The sequence below is a fragment of the Apteryx mantelli genome, chromosome 2 (assembly GCF_036417845.1).
Source record: "Apteryx mantelli isolate bAptMan1 chromosome 2, bAptMan1.hap1, whole genome shotgun sequence".
Taxonomy (NCBI): Eukaryota; Metazoa; Chordata; class Aves; order Apterygiformes; family Apterygidae; genus Apteryx; species Apteryx mantelli.
In genome coordinates, this window is record NC_089979.1 from 65,873,770 (window position 1) to 65,890,338 (window position 16,569).

At 42.0% G+C, this 16,569-nt stretch overlaps 1 protein-coding gene across 1 annotated transcript in view; it reads left to right on the forward strand.

The window, feature by feature from the left end:
• MYLK4 (myosin light chain kinase family member 4) overlaps positions 1 to 15,637 on the forward strand; it is a 69,026-nt gene extending 53,389 nt beyond the window's left edge. Inside the window, exons 5-14 of the mRNA XM_067292160.1 lie at positions 188 to 293; positions 1,152 to 1,245; positions 2,344 to 2,453; positions 3,618 to 3,759; positions 9,481 to 9,551; positions 10,300 to 10,428; positions 10,959 to 11,111; positions 12,179 to 12,184; positions 13,194 to 13,269; positions 15,545 to 15,637. Coding sequence (XP_067148261.1) covers positions 188 to 293; positions 1,152 to 1,245; positions 2,344 to 2,453; positions 3,618 to 3,759; positions 9,481 to 9,551; positions 10,300 to 10,428; positions 10,959 to 11,111; positions 12,179 to 12,184; positions 13,194 to 13,269; positions 15,545 to 15,637 — 980 coding nt within the window. The remainder of the gene's footprint in view (positions 1 to 187; positions 294 to 1,151; positions 1,246 to 2,343; positions 2,454 to 3,617; positions 3,760 to 9,480; positions 9,552 to 10,299; positions 10,429 to 10,958; positions 11,112 to 12,178; positions 12,185 to 13,193; positions 13,270 to 15,544) is intronic.
• Positions 15,638 to 16,569: the final 932 nt, after the last annotated feature.

The following is a 16,569-nucleotide window of genomic DNA, read 5'->3' on the forward strand; positions in this document are numbered from 1 at the left end:
TTCTGAGCCAGAGCTCCTGGAATAAAACCCTTGATAAATAGCAGAGAAGGACCTATCTATACAGTAGGTGTATTCAGTTTTTAAATAAGCTTATCTGTAGGAAAGAAAGATTTAAAATAAGAGATAGACAAGCACTACATGTGGCCACTCATATGCTGTGGTTTTTTGTTTGTTTGTTTTTTTGTAGATGATAATCTCACTCCACCAGCACCATTTGATCACAGAATTGTCTCAGCCAAAAGGGCAGGGATCAGCAGTTACTATAACGTCAGCAAGAATGAAATCCTGGGAGGGTAAGTCAAGCGAACCCAATCAACATGAAAAGCAAGGCAAAGGTTTACAGCCAAGCACCCCGGGAGGTGAATGGAAGCAACATGCCTCACTAGAACTGAAGTCTTGAAAGTCTAAGCTCTAACAGTATGTTAGAGAGGGATGAAAACAGGAGGCTGATTTCACTGCGTGAGTGGATTTTGGCTGCAGGTTTGGCACCATCAGGCTTGGCTTGTATTTGGTATTGTTCTAGGCCAGCCAGCTGCCCTCAGGCTTTATAATGGTGCTCCAGAGGATGCTGTAGTACTTTACATTGCAGCCAGCAGGACGTAGAGATATACTGTAGCCTTTCTTCCCTCAGTGGATCTTATCCCTGAAAATACATAGATGATTTCAACCAGATCAGGGAGCTAATTTGACAGGCTATGTAGTTTCCTGGTCTCCAGTGCTGACATAACTTAAGAGAGAGTCATCATTTCTGATGGCAGCATGATCTTGGGTAGGTGTTGTTTCATCATGAAATTACACCTGTCCCTTGGAGGAGAAGGATGAAATGGAGAGAAGCAGATTGCTCATGTGAGTGAGTTATTATGCATACAGTATATAATGTTGGCTTCCCTGAGATTACACATAGCATGTTAAAAGTAGGTAGAGGTAATGCAGTGAGTATTAGTGAATCATATATGTTAAATATCAGCTAGAACGGTGTGTGATTTTGGTGTGCTTAAATGACTAGGTCTAATTTGCACAACAAAATAGCAGCACAACAATTCAAATGGAACCCAGAAGGGAGAGGATAATTTCCTTTGTGTATAACCTAGATTACATTCAGGGTCAACATCAACACCACTAGATGAAAATTTTTTCGCTTTTTTCCCTAGAGGGCGATTTGGCCAAGTGCACAAATGTGAAGAAAAAGCAACAGGTCTCAAGCTGGCAGCCAAAATTATAAAAGCCAAAGGTGATAAACAAAAGGTTGGTAGAGTGTGATATGAGTCTTTTCTTCCCCAATGGATCCCACACTTTTCTTCAGCTACAGAACAGAGCATGACCAAGTGGCTCACAAGCTATCACACTTACAGCACCCACTGGATTACCATTGGCTGCAGTTCTATTTCCCTTCTCCTCCAGAACTGCTAGCAACTCATCAAAATCCTCTTTAGGTTTTCTGGGGTGTTTTTCCAAATTCCTTTCAGCTCTTTGTGTTTCTTCAGCTTTTCTTTTTTCCTTTCTGCTGCTGATTCATTAGTGTTTTCTTTAACAGTAAAAAATATGTGAGACTGTGACATAGTATACTCCCTCCTGAGCACACTCCAGGCTTTCCTGCAATGACTTGGTGTCAATGACTTGGTGAGGGATGCTGGTAGCAGGGATGGTCTGGGCTTCAGACATCAACACAAATGCAGATGAGAAGAATTTGTCTGGCCTGTTTTCCAAACCTCCTGGCCATCTGGGTCTTGCTTTCACAGCAAAAGTGTGCATAGCATCCTTTTTGTGACAGCTGTGTCATTAATGGTATTCAAGGGTGGGATTCAGTTCAGCTAACTGTGGATGTCTAAAGTGTAAGTGTCTGTGGCTAAGCTGGTCACTGAGACTCCCCTTATAGTCAATGGAGAGAGACTGGCACCTCCATCCTAAACTACATGTCTAAAATAGTTGCACTGCACCTGTGTCTTTCCACTGATGGCGAAGGGAGGTTTTGAGGACTGTTCTAGATCTCTTCTACACAGCTTCATTTTGTATACCCAGAGTTGGCTGAAACAAATCCCATCCTCTCTTTTTCCCACCACTTGTCCACGTGTGCTCTCCCTCTTCCTCTCCCCTTCCTTTTCCCCCTGCCCAGCTTATTACTGGAGCAGTCCCCAACTTGAGCTATGAGTTCAGTCTAGCAGTGCCTGTAGCCTTGACATCTGCCACCGCAGGACCAATCAAAGGAAAACCTTGGGGTTGTTTGCCAGGAGTGAAAACATGAAGATAATGTTGGTGTCCAGTTCAAACACTAATAATATCCTAGTTTGTGCAGCTTTCTTTGATAAAGGCTGCTGAAACAATAATACTCATTATTCCTTACAGGATGAGGTAAAGAATGAAATCAATGTTATGAACCAACTGAACCATGTGAACCTCATCCAGCTGTATGATGCCTTTGAATCCAAAAATGACATTGTCCTGGTCATGGAATAGTAAGTGTGTTGTTTTCTTTCCCTTTCTATATTCAGCACTTTTGCTAGAATTGTCCATTTCCTTTTTACTTTCTCCTGAAATTAGAAATGGAGCTACTTACAGGTGGAAAGAACATGTGAAAGAGGTTCCCAGGACCCAAAAATCGAATTTAAGAAAAAGTTTTCCTGTGGAGCCATTTACAAATATTTTTCCAGTGATATTGTCAGATATTTCTGATGATGCAAAGCTACTGCCCCATTTGAAGATAGATTTGTGTAATATAGCTTCTCTATAATTTCAAGTGATATTTTGTGTCAGCTTAGAAACAGACCTCTCAATATCTCTAGTTCTGTGAGACAAATAGAAAGGCACCTTACAACAGAGAGAAGCCAGCTTTAGGTGTTGAGGATAATCTTTGTACTGGGTACTTTAATAGATTAAACTGTCTTTCATACTGGGTTATCATGCTACTTAGGCACAAAATAGCTGCCTTAAAGTCATGTCAAATAGATGTTATTTTAAGGAAGCCAAAAGATGTAAATAAAGTATTTAAAGAGGTGGCAGAAGGTGCAAAGTTACACTGAGTTTCATTCTTCTGGACCTTCTCGGACATTCCTCTGAATTTGGCCTATATGATTAGTGTATCACAAAAGCTAAAATTCTACATAGATTTGAATTGGTAAGCTGGAGGCATTCTGAAATGGGTCAAGAAATTAAGAAGTCATTTCCATTGTGATTTTAGATTGCTTCAGACTGAACCCTTGGATCATGTCCCTGTTAAACTCTGAGGGAGGAGAGCACAGATTTAAATGAAGATTGTCCAACGTGTTGTCTTGGTTTTCCGTGTAACATCATTAATTTCACTAATACAAAATTATGTCCAAATGAGCATAAGGTCCAAAATTTAAGACTTTGTCATCTATCAATGAGTGGAAGACTGGACACTTTGAGACTGGACCCTCAGATGCTGGAGAAGTTCAGGCCGGTACACATCAGAACGCAGTACTTGGGAGGTTCAGATCAGATTACAATCTCATATTGTAGATCCGCCTCACTCACCCGGGCTGTGAATGATTAAAAGTAAGGGCATTTCAGACAGGTTGCTAGTATATATTCTGCATTCCTCCAACATCATGGGATTGAATTTGGACTTGGTCACCACTTCATTGTCTTTCTCTCAACAGTGTGGAAGGGGGAGAATTATTTGACCGAATTATTGATGAAAACTACAATTTGACAGAGTTGGATACCATCTTGTTCATAAAACAGATCTGTGAGGGGATTCAGTACATGCACCAAATGTATATTCTTCATTTGGATCTCAAGGTACAGAATTGAGATGTGTGTTTTGTGCAATGACAGCTTGGATTATACTGTGGAAATTCATTTCCCTGAGGGTAGGCCATACAGTTTAGCAGATTCCCTTGGAGAGAGCCTTATTCTGATTTCCTTAAACCAATATGTATTTACTTTGACCACATTAACATCAGTTAAATCACTACAGGAGTAAGTAAATTAGATGAGAATTTCAGTCATATCATCAAGCTTCATAGCTCTGGAGTATTCTGCAGGTTGATTTTACAGAAAGTCCGCAGCTGACCATAGTATTTTACTATTTGCAATTTTGCTGTTTGGATCTCAAAATATTGTGCAAGTATTATTTATTTAACTGCACCAGATCTCTGTGTTATATGTCAACCATGGGGGAGCATTTATCCCTGTTTTTACAAATCAGAAGGCAAAGCATGACTGAAACTAAATTCAGGGTCATTCAGAGTCAGTGGAAACCCAGCACACCATTCTAAGGTCTACATTACTCTATCATGGTCATTAAAAAAGCATCAATAGATAGCCAGCTTAAGGGAAAGTACATTAAAATGTGCTTGTAGAAATGAAAGTAATAAAAATAGGCAGTGGCTGATGTAACAAATACAGAGGTTAGGCAATAGCTGCCAGTGCAGCTGGAAGCCCAGAAAAGGGTGGCATATTCTGCATCAGGTATTTGCTTAGTTATCTGAATTATGCAACCATATACACAAAAAATCCCCTCACTTTTTTAAAAAGCAAAACAAGTTGCACATTCATATGCTAGTTGATTACTAACAGTTAACTGTCACCCTTCAAAAAACATTTATTGAAAAGATATTTTTTCATTAGACTGCACATTTGAAATGGCCTTTCTCCCTCTCCAAGTTTTTATCAAATAATAGACTTGTTTCTTAACCTCTGTTTGGTGTCAGAATAAAAAGGGATGATGTCTTTAGTTTTATCGCTGGCTATAAAGCTCCATGATGATCCCTGAGTTTTACAACAAAGCAAAAAGAAAGAAAATGTGCACAGGAGTGTTTTCTCTTTGGTGAGGTTTTTATTACCACTGCTGTTTTTGGCATGTAATAACTGAGTTAATATAGTACATCAGTACTGTACAACAGTACATACATTTATAGAATCACAGAATCACAGAATCGCTGAGGTTGGAAGGGACCTCTGGAGATCATCTAGTCCAACCCCCCTGCTCAAGCAGGGTCACCTAGAGCATATTGCACAGGATTGCATCCAGGCAGGTTTTGAATATCTCCAGAGAAGGAGACTCCACCACCTCTCTGGGCAACCTGTTCCAGTGCTCTGTCACCCTCACAGTGAAAAAGTATTTCCTCATGTTCAGATGGAACTGTCTGTGTTTCAGTTTGTGCCCGTTGCCTCGCGTCCTGTCGCTCGGCACCACTGAAAAGAGTCTGGTCCCATCCTCTCGACACCCTCCCTTCAGATACTTGTACACGTTGATAAGATCTCCTCTCAGCCTTCTCTTCTGCAAGCTAAACAGGCCCAGCTCTCTCAGCCTTTCCTCATAAGAGAGATGCTCCAGTCCCCTAATCATCTTTGTAGCCCTTCGCTGGACTTGCTCCAGTAGTGCCACATCCCTCTTGTACTGGGGAGCCCAGAACTGGACGCAGTACTCCAGATGTGGCCTCAGCAGGGCTGAGTAGAGGGGGAGAATCACCTCCCTCAACCTGCTGGCAACACTCCTCCTGATGCACCCCAGGATACCATTGGCCTTCTTGGCCACAAGGGCACATTGCTGCCTCATGCTTAACTTGGTGTCCACCAGCACTCCCAGGTCCTTCTCCGCAGAGCTGCTTTCCAGCAGGTCAACCCCCAACCTGTCCTGGTGCATGGGGTTATTCCTCCCCAGGTGCAGGACCCTGCACTTCCCTTTGTTGAACTTCATGAGGTTCCTCTCTGCCCACCTCTCCAGCCTGTCCAAGTCTCTTTGAATGGCAGCACAGCCCTCTGGCGTATCAGCCACTCCTCCCAGTTTTGTATCATCAGCAAACTTGCTGAGGGTGCACTCTGTGCCTTCATCCAGGTCATTGATGAAGAAGTTGAATAAGACTGGACCCAGTACTGACCCCTGGGGGACACCGCTAGCTACAGGCCTCCGACTAGACTGCATCGCTGATCACAACCCTCTGAGCTCTGCCATTCAGCCAGTTCTCAATCCACCTCACTGTCCACTCATCTAACCCACACTTCCTGAGCTTGTCTATGAGGATGCTATGGGAGACAGTGTCAAAAGCCTTGCTGAAGTCTAGGTAGACAACATCCACTGCTCTCCCCTCATCTACCCAGCCAGTCATTCCATCAGAGAAGGCTATCAGATTGGTTAGGCATGATTTCCCCTTGGTGAAGCCATGCTGACTACTCCTGATCACCTTCTTTTCCTCCACATGCTTGGAGATGGCTTCCAGGATGAGCTGCTCCATCACCTTTCCAGGGATGCAGGTGAGGCTGACTGGCCTGTAGTTCCCTGGGTCCTCCTTCTTGCCCTTTTTGAAGACTGGGGTGACATTGGCTTTCTTCCAGTCCTCAGGCACCTCTCCTGTTCTCCAGGACCTTTCAAAGATGATGGAGAGTGGCTTAGCAGTAATGTCCGCCAGCTCCCTCAGCACTCGTGGGTGCATCCCATCAGGGCCCATGGATTTGTGGGTGTCAAGTTTGCTTAAATGATCTCTAACCCACTCCTCCTCCACCAAGGGAAAATCTTCCTCTCTCCAGACTTTCTCTCTTGCCTCCAGGGTCTGGGGTTCCTGAGGGCTGGCCTGAGCAGTAAAGACTGAAGCAAAGGCGGCATTCAGTAACTCTGCCTTCTCTGTATCCTTCGTCACCAGGGCACCCACCCCATTCAGCAAAGGGCCCACACTTTCCCTAGTCTTCCTCTTGCTGCTGATGTATTTGAAGAAGCCCTTCTTGCTGTCCTTGACATCTCTAGCCAGATTTAATTCCAAACAGCCCTTAGCCTTCCTCATCGCATCCCTGCATACTCTGACAATGTTCCTATATTCCTCCCAAGTGGCCTGTCCGCCTTTCCACTTTCTGTATACTTCCTTCTTCTGGTTGAGTTTTGCCAGGAGCTCCTTGCTCATCCATGCAGGTCTCCTGCCTCCTTTGCTTGACTTCCTGCTCATAGGGATGCACCGCTCTTGAGCCTGGAGGAAGTGGTGTTTGAATATTAACCAGCTCTCTTGAACACTCCTTCCTTCTAGGGCCCTCACCCATGGGATTCCTCCAAGTAGGTCCCTGAAGAGGCCAAAGTTTGCTCTCCTGAAGTCCAGGGTTGCGATCCTACTTGGTGCCCTGCTGCCTCCTCGCAGGATCCTGAACTCCACCATCTCATGGTCACTGCAGCCAAGGCTGCCCCCGACCTTCACATCTTCCACCAGTCCTTCTTTGTTTGTTAGTACGAGGTCCAGCAGCACACCTCTCCTTGTTGGCTTCTCCACCACCTGTGTCAAGAAGTTGTCACCAATGCTCTGCAGGAACCTCCAGGATTGTTTGTGCCTAGCTGTGTTGTCTTTCCAGCAGATATCGGGGTGGTTGAAGTCCCCCATGAGAACCAGGGCCTGGGATCGTGAGGCTACTTCCAGCTGTCTGTAGAAGGCCTCATCGACTTCCTCTTCCTGATCAGGTGGCCTGTAGTAAACACCCACAACAGTGTCACCCATGCTAGTCTGCCCTTTGATCCTTACCCATAAGCTCTCGACTCGCTCTTCATCCACCCCTAGGCACAGCTCCATACATTCCAGTTGCTCTCTCACATAAAGAGCAACTCCCCCACCTCGCTTTCCTGGCCTGTCTTTCCTAAAAAGCACGTAGCCATCCATGACGGCACTCCAGTCATGCGAGCTATCCCACCATGTCTCTGTAATGGCAATGAGATCATGGCCCTGCGACCGCACACAGATTTCTAGTTCTTCCTGTTTGTTCCCCAAGCTGCGTGCATTGGTGTACAGGCATTTCAGGGAAGTGATCAAGCATGCAGGTTTCCCAGGAGGGGTAAAAGAGGGTCCTCCATAGCCACATCCCATGCGCACTTCCCTGGCTGCATTCACCTGTTGGAGGCATCCTGACTTGAGCAGTCTTTTGCCAACTACCCTGGCACTATAACTCTCCCCTTCCCCCATCTTTCCTAGTTTAAAGCCCTCCTTACCAGGTTGGCCAACCTGTTGGCAAAGACCCGTGTGCCCCACCTCGTGAGGTGGATCCCATCTCTCGCCATCAGTTGTCGATCTTCAAACAGGGTCCCATGGTCGTAGAAACCAAAACCCTGTTGCCAACACCAGCGGCGCAGCCAGTCGTTAACCTGGAAAGTCCGTCTCCTCCTCTCATCCATCCCCCTCACTGGCAGGATTGAGGAGAAGATGACCTGGGCTCCCAGACCCTTGACCACCATCCCCAGAGCTCTGAAATCCTGCTTGATGGTCTCCAGTTTGCCCTTGGTGTCATTGTCATTTAATGCAGTTAATGTTGTTAGTTTATATATTATTGAACTGATTAAGCAAATGAACAGATACCTGTTGGTATCTGCTTCAGCTGCTAATCAGAGACCAGATTCACATTTCTCTTTCTTTATAAATATCCAGTTACCTAGAAACCTGTCAAGCAGAAGTTTGCAAAGTTCTCTGGGATGTGTTTTGTTCTTGGAGATGGCACAGTTTGAGTATGAAGTCAAAATGCGAGCAAAAAGACACATACACATCCAAGAAATTCTTCAACAGAGATCTCCCTTTCCACGTGCTAGGCAACATGGCTTCTCCCTTCTATTTTGCTTGTTCACAGATTGTTGTCAGTAACAGATGAGTTTGGGGAAGGAAGCTTGAAACCAAAAGAAATTCATCCCAACCGTAATAGTCCAAGACCACAAAACTATGGACGTATGGTGTTTGAGAGTCCTACATGTAAAATGAATTAGTAATGGTGACAAAGCTTAACTAATGTTTTAAGTGTTGAGGGCTGTTTTATTTCAAAGAGGACTCAACAAGCAACAAGGCAGAGTAGCTATAAAACTGCTGGCGGTGAATGAGAGACTCTATTTTAGGTATTACATTTCAAAGACAACTGGCCAAAATCTGTTCTCAGTCTCTTCTGTATGAATTTGGAGTAATTCTATGGAAGCTAATGGATTCCTGCAGGGAAGTGAAGAACAGCATTTGGCCCTATGGAAGTTCACCGGGATTTAACCTGTGAATCCCAACTTTCGCTAAAATATCTGAGAAAAGCATAAAGTTGATGTGATTACAAAATGTATCAGTGTTGAATCAGACAGTTACTGCCAGAATATCCATGAACTCAGAAACTTAAGGCTGTAAGATAAACTTCAAAGCCCAGCAAAATCTTTTTTTTAAAAAAAATTCCAATGTCAGCTCATTAAGGTCTGTAAAATCGCAATGCCAGCATCCTTAAACCTTCTTTGGAAGCTTGCATTCTCTGTCCCACTCCCCCTAATGAGTTCTTTGTCTAAACTGCTGCCTTATGTCAAATTGAAAAGCTAAGAAGAAAAAGCAGTTACAAAGCACAAAATGTACAGCCTCATCTGCCATGTGACAGCAGGGGGAGGTACCCATGCAGAGAAATCTGCCCAAGGAGGAAAGCAAAAGGTGCTTATGAGATGTTTGCAGTGTTTTTAGTGTTTTTTCCCCTGCATTTTACTAAAAGTCCAGTTTGTCACCCTTGTTTCTCATTAAAGTGTCTTCTGGTTTCTCTTGGCAGCCTGAGAATATCCTCTGTGTGAACCGAGCAGCAAATCAAATAAAAATTATTGATTTTGGATTGGCAAGAAGGTACGTGCATGTGATCTTGCTAAAAGTAAATGGATTAGGAAACAATGAGAAAAGTATTACATCTCTGCAATGACACATTTGATATACAACAGTCTTCTACTGTTCTTGGAACAAGTTTAATGTGACTCTTTTAACCAGGGGTATCTTTTAGTAAGGAATGTTTCATGTTGAGTGAAAAATACTAGTTTTGAAGACTTTTTTCGGCTGGAAGGTCAAAAGAGGGCTGATTCTGATTGGTCATGCATATAGGTATACTGGAACAGATAGAATGGACAAAACCAATGGTCAATCTTGCCTGGTCTCTTGCCTCCGAAGTTATGAGATTCTTGAAGAGAGAGTTTAAGGGACCATCGGGGCTGCTAGGATATAACCCATACTATATCATTTGCTAGCTTAGTCAGACATCATAACCTTAGTGAAAGATTTAGTGGTTAAATTTCCAGGCCTGTTACATGGAGAAGGCTCAAAATGGTAACAGCTGTCCTGAGGAGTCCTTGAAATCTGAGTTTCTTCCTGTCTCCTATTGTGTAGCGGTTGGTTTAAGTCTGAAGTATGAAATAAATCTTGCAAACATTTTTCATTTGTAGGTATGGGCATATTTATTTTTCACTTTGTACCTCTGTCTATCCTTGTTTTTCTTCTGAAAGTTCCAGATGCTTCTGAAATCCTGTGAAGTGCTGCATAACTTACAATACAACTCAAATTAGAGCTGTAATTGATGTCCTCTGTTAATTTTTCCATTGCCTAGATATAAACCCAGAGAAAAACTTCGAGTTAACTTCGGGACTCCAGAATTCCTTGCACCTGAAGTTGTGAATTATGAGTTTGTTTCCTTTCCTACAGATATGTGGAGTGTAGGAGTCATTGCTTATATGCTGTAAGTAGGATTCAGTCTCTTCTATGTAAACTATTTCTGTGTTGAAATGTGTCAGTCATCCAAAATTGTTGTTGTATTGGAAGACTGACAAAGTTTGTACCTAAAATAGAAAACATAGGCCTCTTTCCAAATTCCTGGTTCAGGAATTGCTTCCCTCTTCCAGTCACCATGAACTTTACTGTTTCATTGCACATCTCTCATGACCATTTGGGCATCACACTTCCAGAATAATATGGACCACTTGGAAAGTTCCCAGTAGGTATCTGTGAGAATAATCAGAGGTCTAGAAAATATTATCTGCCATGAAAGATAGCAATGCTTGGTTTGTTTAATTTAGAGGGAAGAAGGGTGATTACTTTATTTAAACATGTAAATAGAAGAGAGAATGGGAATGGTCTGGAGACTTTCTTAGCCAGTAACATGTTGCAAGATAGGGCCAGGAGTAACAGAACAATCTTAAATGGAACATCAGAGATCATATGCAGGAAGAGGAAATGACAGAAGGAGTAAAATATTTCTTTTTAATTTAGGCTGAGTGGATTGTCTCCTTTTTTGGGTGATGACAACAATGAGACTCTCAACAATATCCTGGCTTGTAGCTGGAATTTTGAAGATGAGGAATTTCAAGATGTTTCTGATGAGGCCAAAGATTTCATCTCAAAGCTTCTCATCAAGGAAAAATGGTATATAATCCCTCTGTCTTTGAAATGTGCATTCCATGCCATCATGTCACAGGGGTGTCACTAGTACTGCTCCATTGCAGACCTATCATGACTTACCTAAGTTTTTGTACGTCCAGGAAGAATATTACAATGCCACCTCATTGATGTTGTTCATTACGTACATAAAATGCTCAGAAGTTACCTGAATTTGTTTTTTCTGTGAAGCAGAAAAACCTTTCTAACCTTTCCTATTTCATGCATTAGCTGCAATCTGGCATAAAGTGTCCCTGCAGCCACAGCATTACGTGATGGCAGAACGCATGACCAGTAGGAGATAACTGTTGAGTTGTAAGATTCTAGGAAAAACACTTAATAGCTTTCTGGTTTTCCTTTAGCTGGAGAATAAGTGCAACTGCTGCCTTAAAACACCCATGGTTATCAGACCACAAGCTCCACTGCAGACTCCAGGTCCCTAAATTTAAATATCCTTGTGCATTGTAGGTCTGCTGTTTTCTTTTTGTGTTGCCACATGACTATTTGCTTTGACATTTTTCTCATATGTTTTTGAGTCTGTGCTGCTGCTGTATTTCTTGCCACTGTGAGCCATATGTCTCTTTGCTTTTATTTAGTTGTTATAGTTTGCATGCTCACACTTGCTTATGGGTTCTTGCATGTCTGGCAAGAAATATAGGGTCATGTGATTGTTGTTTGTTGCCGAGTGGATCCATTTCTTAGCAAAATGAGGCTGTTTACAAAGCAAGCACGGAATTACCATATGTTCAAAGGAGGAGTATCCAGTTTGGGGTGGTTCTGCTTACTGCTTTGAAAATCCTTTCAGGATCTCCTGAAGTTCTATATAAGTGCTCTTAGATTTTTTCCTACCTCTTCCCAAAAGATACTTTTCCTGGTAGAGCCTAGAACCTCAACCAGTGCATATGTTTGTACTTAGGCACCTTCTTGTCCTTTGAAGATAGCCAGCTTAATGGTCAACACAAAGGAAGCAGTTATTTTTTCAAGTGAAAAAATCCATTTGGTTGAGTTGGAGGGTCAACATGATTTTAATTAGTTTTGATTATTCCTCTTTTAAGGAACCAGTAAGTTTGGGAGATTCAGACTGTTGATGAGCTTGCTGTTGGCTGAATCTAAGTCAGTCAAATCTGATTCAAGAGAAGATCAATTTAAGCAGGTTCCAAAATTTTTATAGCATTTGAAGCACAATATTCCCTTTCTCCTTTGCAAACAAAGCACATCAGTGTTAAATAAAATGACAGCTGCAGTGCCTAGGATGTACATGTCAAGGTGCCTTTTGAATTAGAGCCATCATTAAGAATTAGTAGACCACATTATTAATTAATAAAATAATCTTACTAAAACAAGAACAAAGATTATGACAATAATACAACAGCAGTAGCTCTTTTGATGAGGTGGTGTGTTTTTTGGGCTGAGTAGTGTCCTGGAAGTTATGTCCTTGAGAGATGCTTCTGTTACACAGAGTAAGGATAACAAGCAGTAGTATAAAATGGGAAATAATAAGAATCAAATAAATTATTATAATTGTAATTGAAGTATAATTTTCATGAAAATCTCCCAGAACAACAATGCCCCTGAGATTATTACAAGGCTTATAAATGTGCATATATGCTAAAAATATGGGAGTTTGTCACAGGTAGGTATCTCTTTAGAAGGATCCATAGAATACTTGTGATTCTGTTAATAGGGCTCCAGTGAAGACCTGATGCCTGAAACCTGGGGGACAGGCTGTTTTTTCCAAATGTTGCAAGAACATGAGCTGCTCACCTGGTGGGGCGCTTGTCTTCTCCAGTTCTCTGCTGAGGAAACCCTACCCTAACAGAAGCCTTACAACTCATTCCATCCTTATAGCTCCTCTCCTGGTATTTTCTGTTCAGGCCTCTTCTGCTTTACCAGATAGCTTTACTAAACATGCTGATGTTGCAGTGTTCTGCCGTTATCTTAATTAGAGGTAAGATGTGACTGATCCTCAATTAATGTTTCCTATAATGGCATCTTTCTTTCTTTCTTTCTCTTTCTTTCTCTCTTTCTTTCTTTCTTTCTTTCTTTCTTTCTTTCTTTCTTTCTCCCTAGAAGAAGGATAAAGGTGGCTGTGTGTCTCCAGCACCCCTGGCTCAATAACTTCTCTGAAAGAGCTGCCAAACAGAAGGTTTGTTTCAGGTCCCAAGTGTTTCTTCAGACATAAATGCTGTAGTCCCTGTGGAGGGGATCAGTGGGAGGTCAAAAACCCTGCAAAGTCCAAACTGCACGGTCCAAAGTGTACTCACCACCACCATCCTCACTGTTGTTTGAAAAGCATCCAAAATATAAACTGGCCCTATCACTTATACTAAATTGCAGCAATGTGCAAAACGCCTTATGTATATGAAGCCATATGTGCTGCAAACCCTGGCCATTTTAAGGAAATGGTTATGCTCCCACTGACTCTCATGAGGCAGGATTTCACCCAGTAACTTTTCAGTGCTGAAAGCTTTCAAGTTTTCATGTTGTGGTTAGGAGTATGGTTTAAAAAGGATAGAAATATGAAAAGTAATTACTTTTTAGCAAAGGCATGGGCCAGACCCTCAGGGCAGTTCCAGTAACTGTAGTGGAATGAAAGGGAGGTATCCTCTGAAAGAAGCTGCTCCACACTTTTGAGGAGTGCCAATCAATTCCAACAGGGCACCTCTTTGCCCTTTTAGCCTGTAGCTACCAGAGCAATTCTGACAAAGTGTTGTTTCTCTCTGTCCTTTTTCTGGGTCCCTGTCTTTGCCCTTCCTTTAACAACCATTTCATTAGTGGTTCTCAGGCTAGGTTGGTTGCCTCTCCCAGGGGGGGTCAGGGCGACACAAGTCTGCTCTCGTGTTCCGTCTGTGGTCTTTGACCAAAGTGTACTCACTCAGCCACTATGAAATAGGGCTACTTCAGACAGCACAATATCTCCATAAACTAGTACACCCATTCCCACAGCCCATTTTATGAACTACCACAGAAACTGGTTCCTCTGTTGAAGAACCATGGGAACCAGTTTCTAGAGGCATCTCAGGGCAAAACTCAGTGGAGGGTCAAGATGTGAACAAGACTGAGAACATACACATTGTAATAACCGCTTCCTTTTAGCCTTGCATCACAAATAATAACAAGGATACCAAAATAAAAGTAGTCCACTTTTCACTGTGTACAAGTTTTTAATGATGTCATCATCCATGGTCTGCTTGATGGTGCAATGGATGTGCTAGGTTTTGCTTACAACACGTTTTGTCCAGAAACATCTAAAAAAGAAAGATTATTGTCAGAGACTGAAATCTGTGTTGTTTCACTAAGTATAAGATCAGAGCAGATCTTATACTGTGTAATGTAGTAACACAAGTTAATGAGCTTTAAATGAGCTATCTCAGGTACTTAAAGCTGCCCTTCCATGGCAGGCTGGAGGTCAGTGAGGGCTAAGGTACCATTATTGTCTCTTATACTTGCTATCCGAAGCCACAGGACCTCCTGGTACGATCATGTCACAGCATCAGCTTGCCTAGTGGGAACCCAGCTGGGCTACCTCTTTGTGATGCTCAGTGTTCATCCCCACTTCACTGGTACTAGTCCACATGACATGAAGCTTTGGTCCACTAAGCTCTGTGCTTCCACAAAGTAACTTTCAAAACTAGTCCTATCTTTCCCATTTCAAGCCACTAACTGTGCAGCAATGTTAATGTTAAAAACCAATGTTAAAAATTCTCTATCTGTAATCCAGGAAGCACTGTATTACACAATTTTCTATTACAACCAAGATCAGCTTTGAGATAAATGGACTGTCCAACAGCAGGCAAAATAATTTTCAAATAAACCTTTTATAGCTTTATAATATAGTAACCTACCCATGATCTAACCTGCAGGAAAATCTGGTTTCTGGCTTTTGCAGTGTTATTTCCTCTGCATGTGTTTTTCTTTTTGGAGTTTATTTCAGTTTACTTAATGAGTGTATCTAGAGTCATAGCAGTGCTTTATTTTTAAAGAATCCCTTTGGCTAAGTGTATCAGGCAAGTAGAGTGGTTACCACATTTAACCCAAAATAATATGCTCAAGTGCCAGCTGATTTAGAGCTGGCATCATAAATGCTTGCAGTGGTAATACAAATAAATGGAGAGGTTTGTGCCCTCCCTCTTTGTGCTATGATCTGGATGACAAGAGCGGCAAAAAAGCAGTGTAGGTGCATTTCAAGAGAGACCTCCAGGACCATTTCTCCATTTCACAAAGAGGTCTTGTCTTTTAGTATTGTATAAAACATTTCACAAATAGGGTGGCTGCAAGAACCCTTTGTAAGCAAGAAGTTTCAACACTGCTTTCTTTTCCTCATGCACAAAGAAACCACCGTGTGGTTGTCCTAGAATGCTTAACCAAATAAAAAAGTATACTGCTGAATTAACTGCATTCTTGTTTTGTTTATTTTGCAGAAAAGCTGCTGTGTGGTTACTGCTGCTAAAAGATTTGAAAATATCAGCAGTCTTGGTGCTTTAGCCGCCTGTCATGACCCAGACTTTTACTAAATGGACCAACAGCACTTTAGCTGCAGGACAAGTCCAAGCATTGCTGAGCTGCTTCCTCTCTATTCAGCTATCAAAAGATGGAAAGTATTTCAGCAGTTTGTAGGAAGGTGTTTTTGCTTGAACACCATGTTTTCCATGGCTGATAGTGCTACTTTAGCTTGAATTCACAATGATCTTTTTTTTTTTCTGTCTTATATTTCATCCTCATTTAGCTATCAAAGGCTCCTTAAGGTTCAAATTAGGATGTTAAATTAGCTGTTTCTCATCCCAACCCAGAAGGCAGCCTGTCACTGCATTATATTTGTAGTCAAGATCAATTTGACGCAGAAATCAAATTGCTATACAAAAAAAAAAAAAAAAGCAATCAATTTAAAGCTGTGTTATGCAGAAGATCTAAAGTTTGATTTTCTTCTCACATAAAAATGAGCTAAGAATTAACTTGACCAAAGTTAAAGCCATTTTAATATAATATCAATAGAAGTGAGAAGTAAGCTTCTCCTTGCACATAGGTGAATTTTCTGCATCCATGATACGCTTTAGGTTTCCCTAGTCTTATGCATTACTGTTGTTTTAGGTACCATTAGGTTAATTAAACAAATAAGAAAAAGTACTGCTCAGTCATACCCATGCAGACTGTGCTCTCTAATACACAAGCGTAATTCAAAGTTATTTTAACAGAGGATGATTTTACAGCAGTTACTCTGTTTAATGCTAATAGGACCAGTGGAGACTACTGGCACAGAAGAGAGTCAGTCCTCTGCTCATTATGACCTCTGGGTACAGGCCCAAATGAAAATCTTCTGTTTTTCTGAACTGTTTTATTTTCTTTTTTTGCTCCCAGGCCACTCTGATTCATAACTAGGAAACAAAACTGGGAGTCAAAACAACTGAAATCTACCTGATATTGTCTGAGTATGGCCCATCATCAAGTC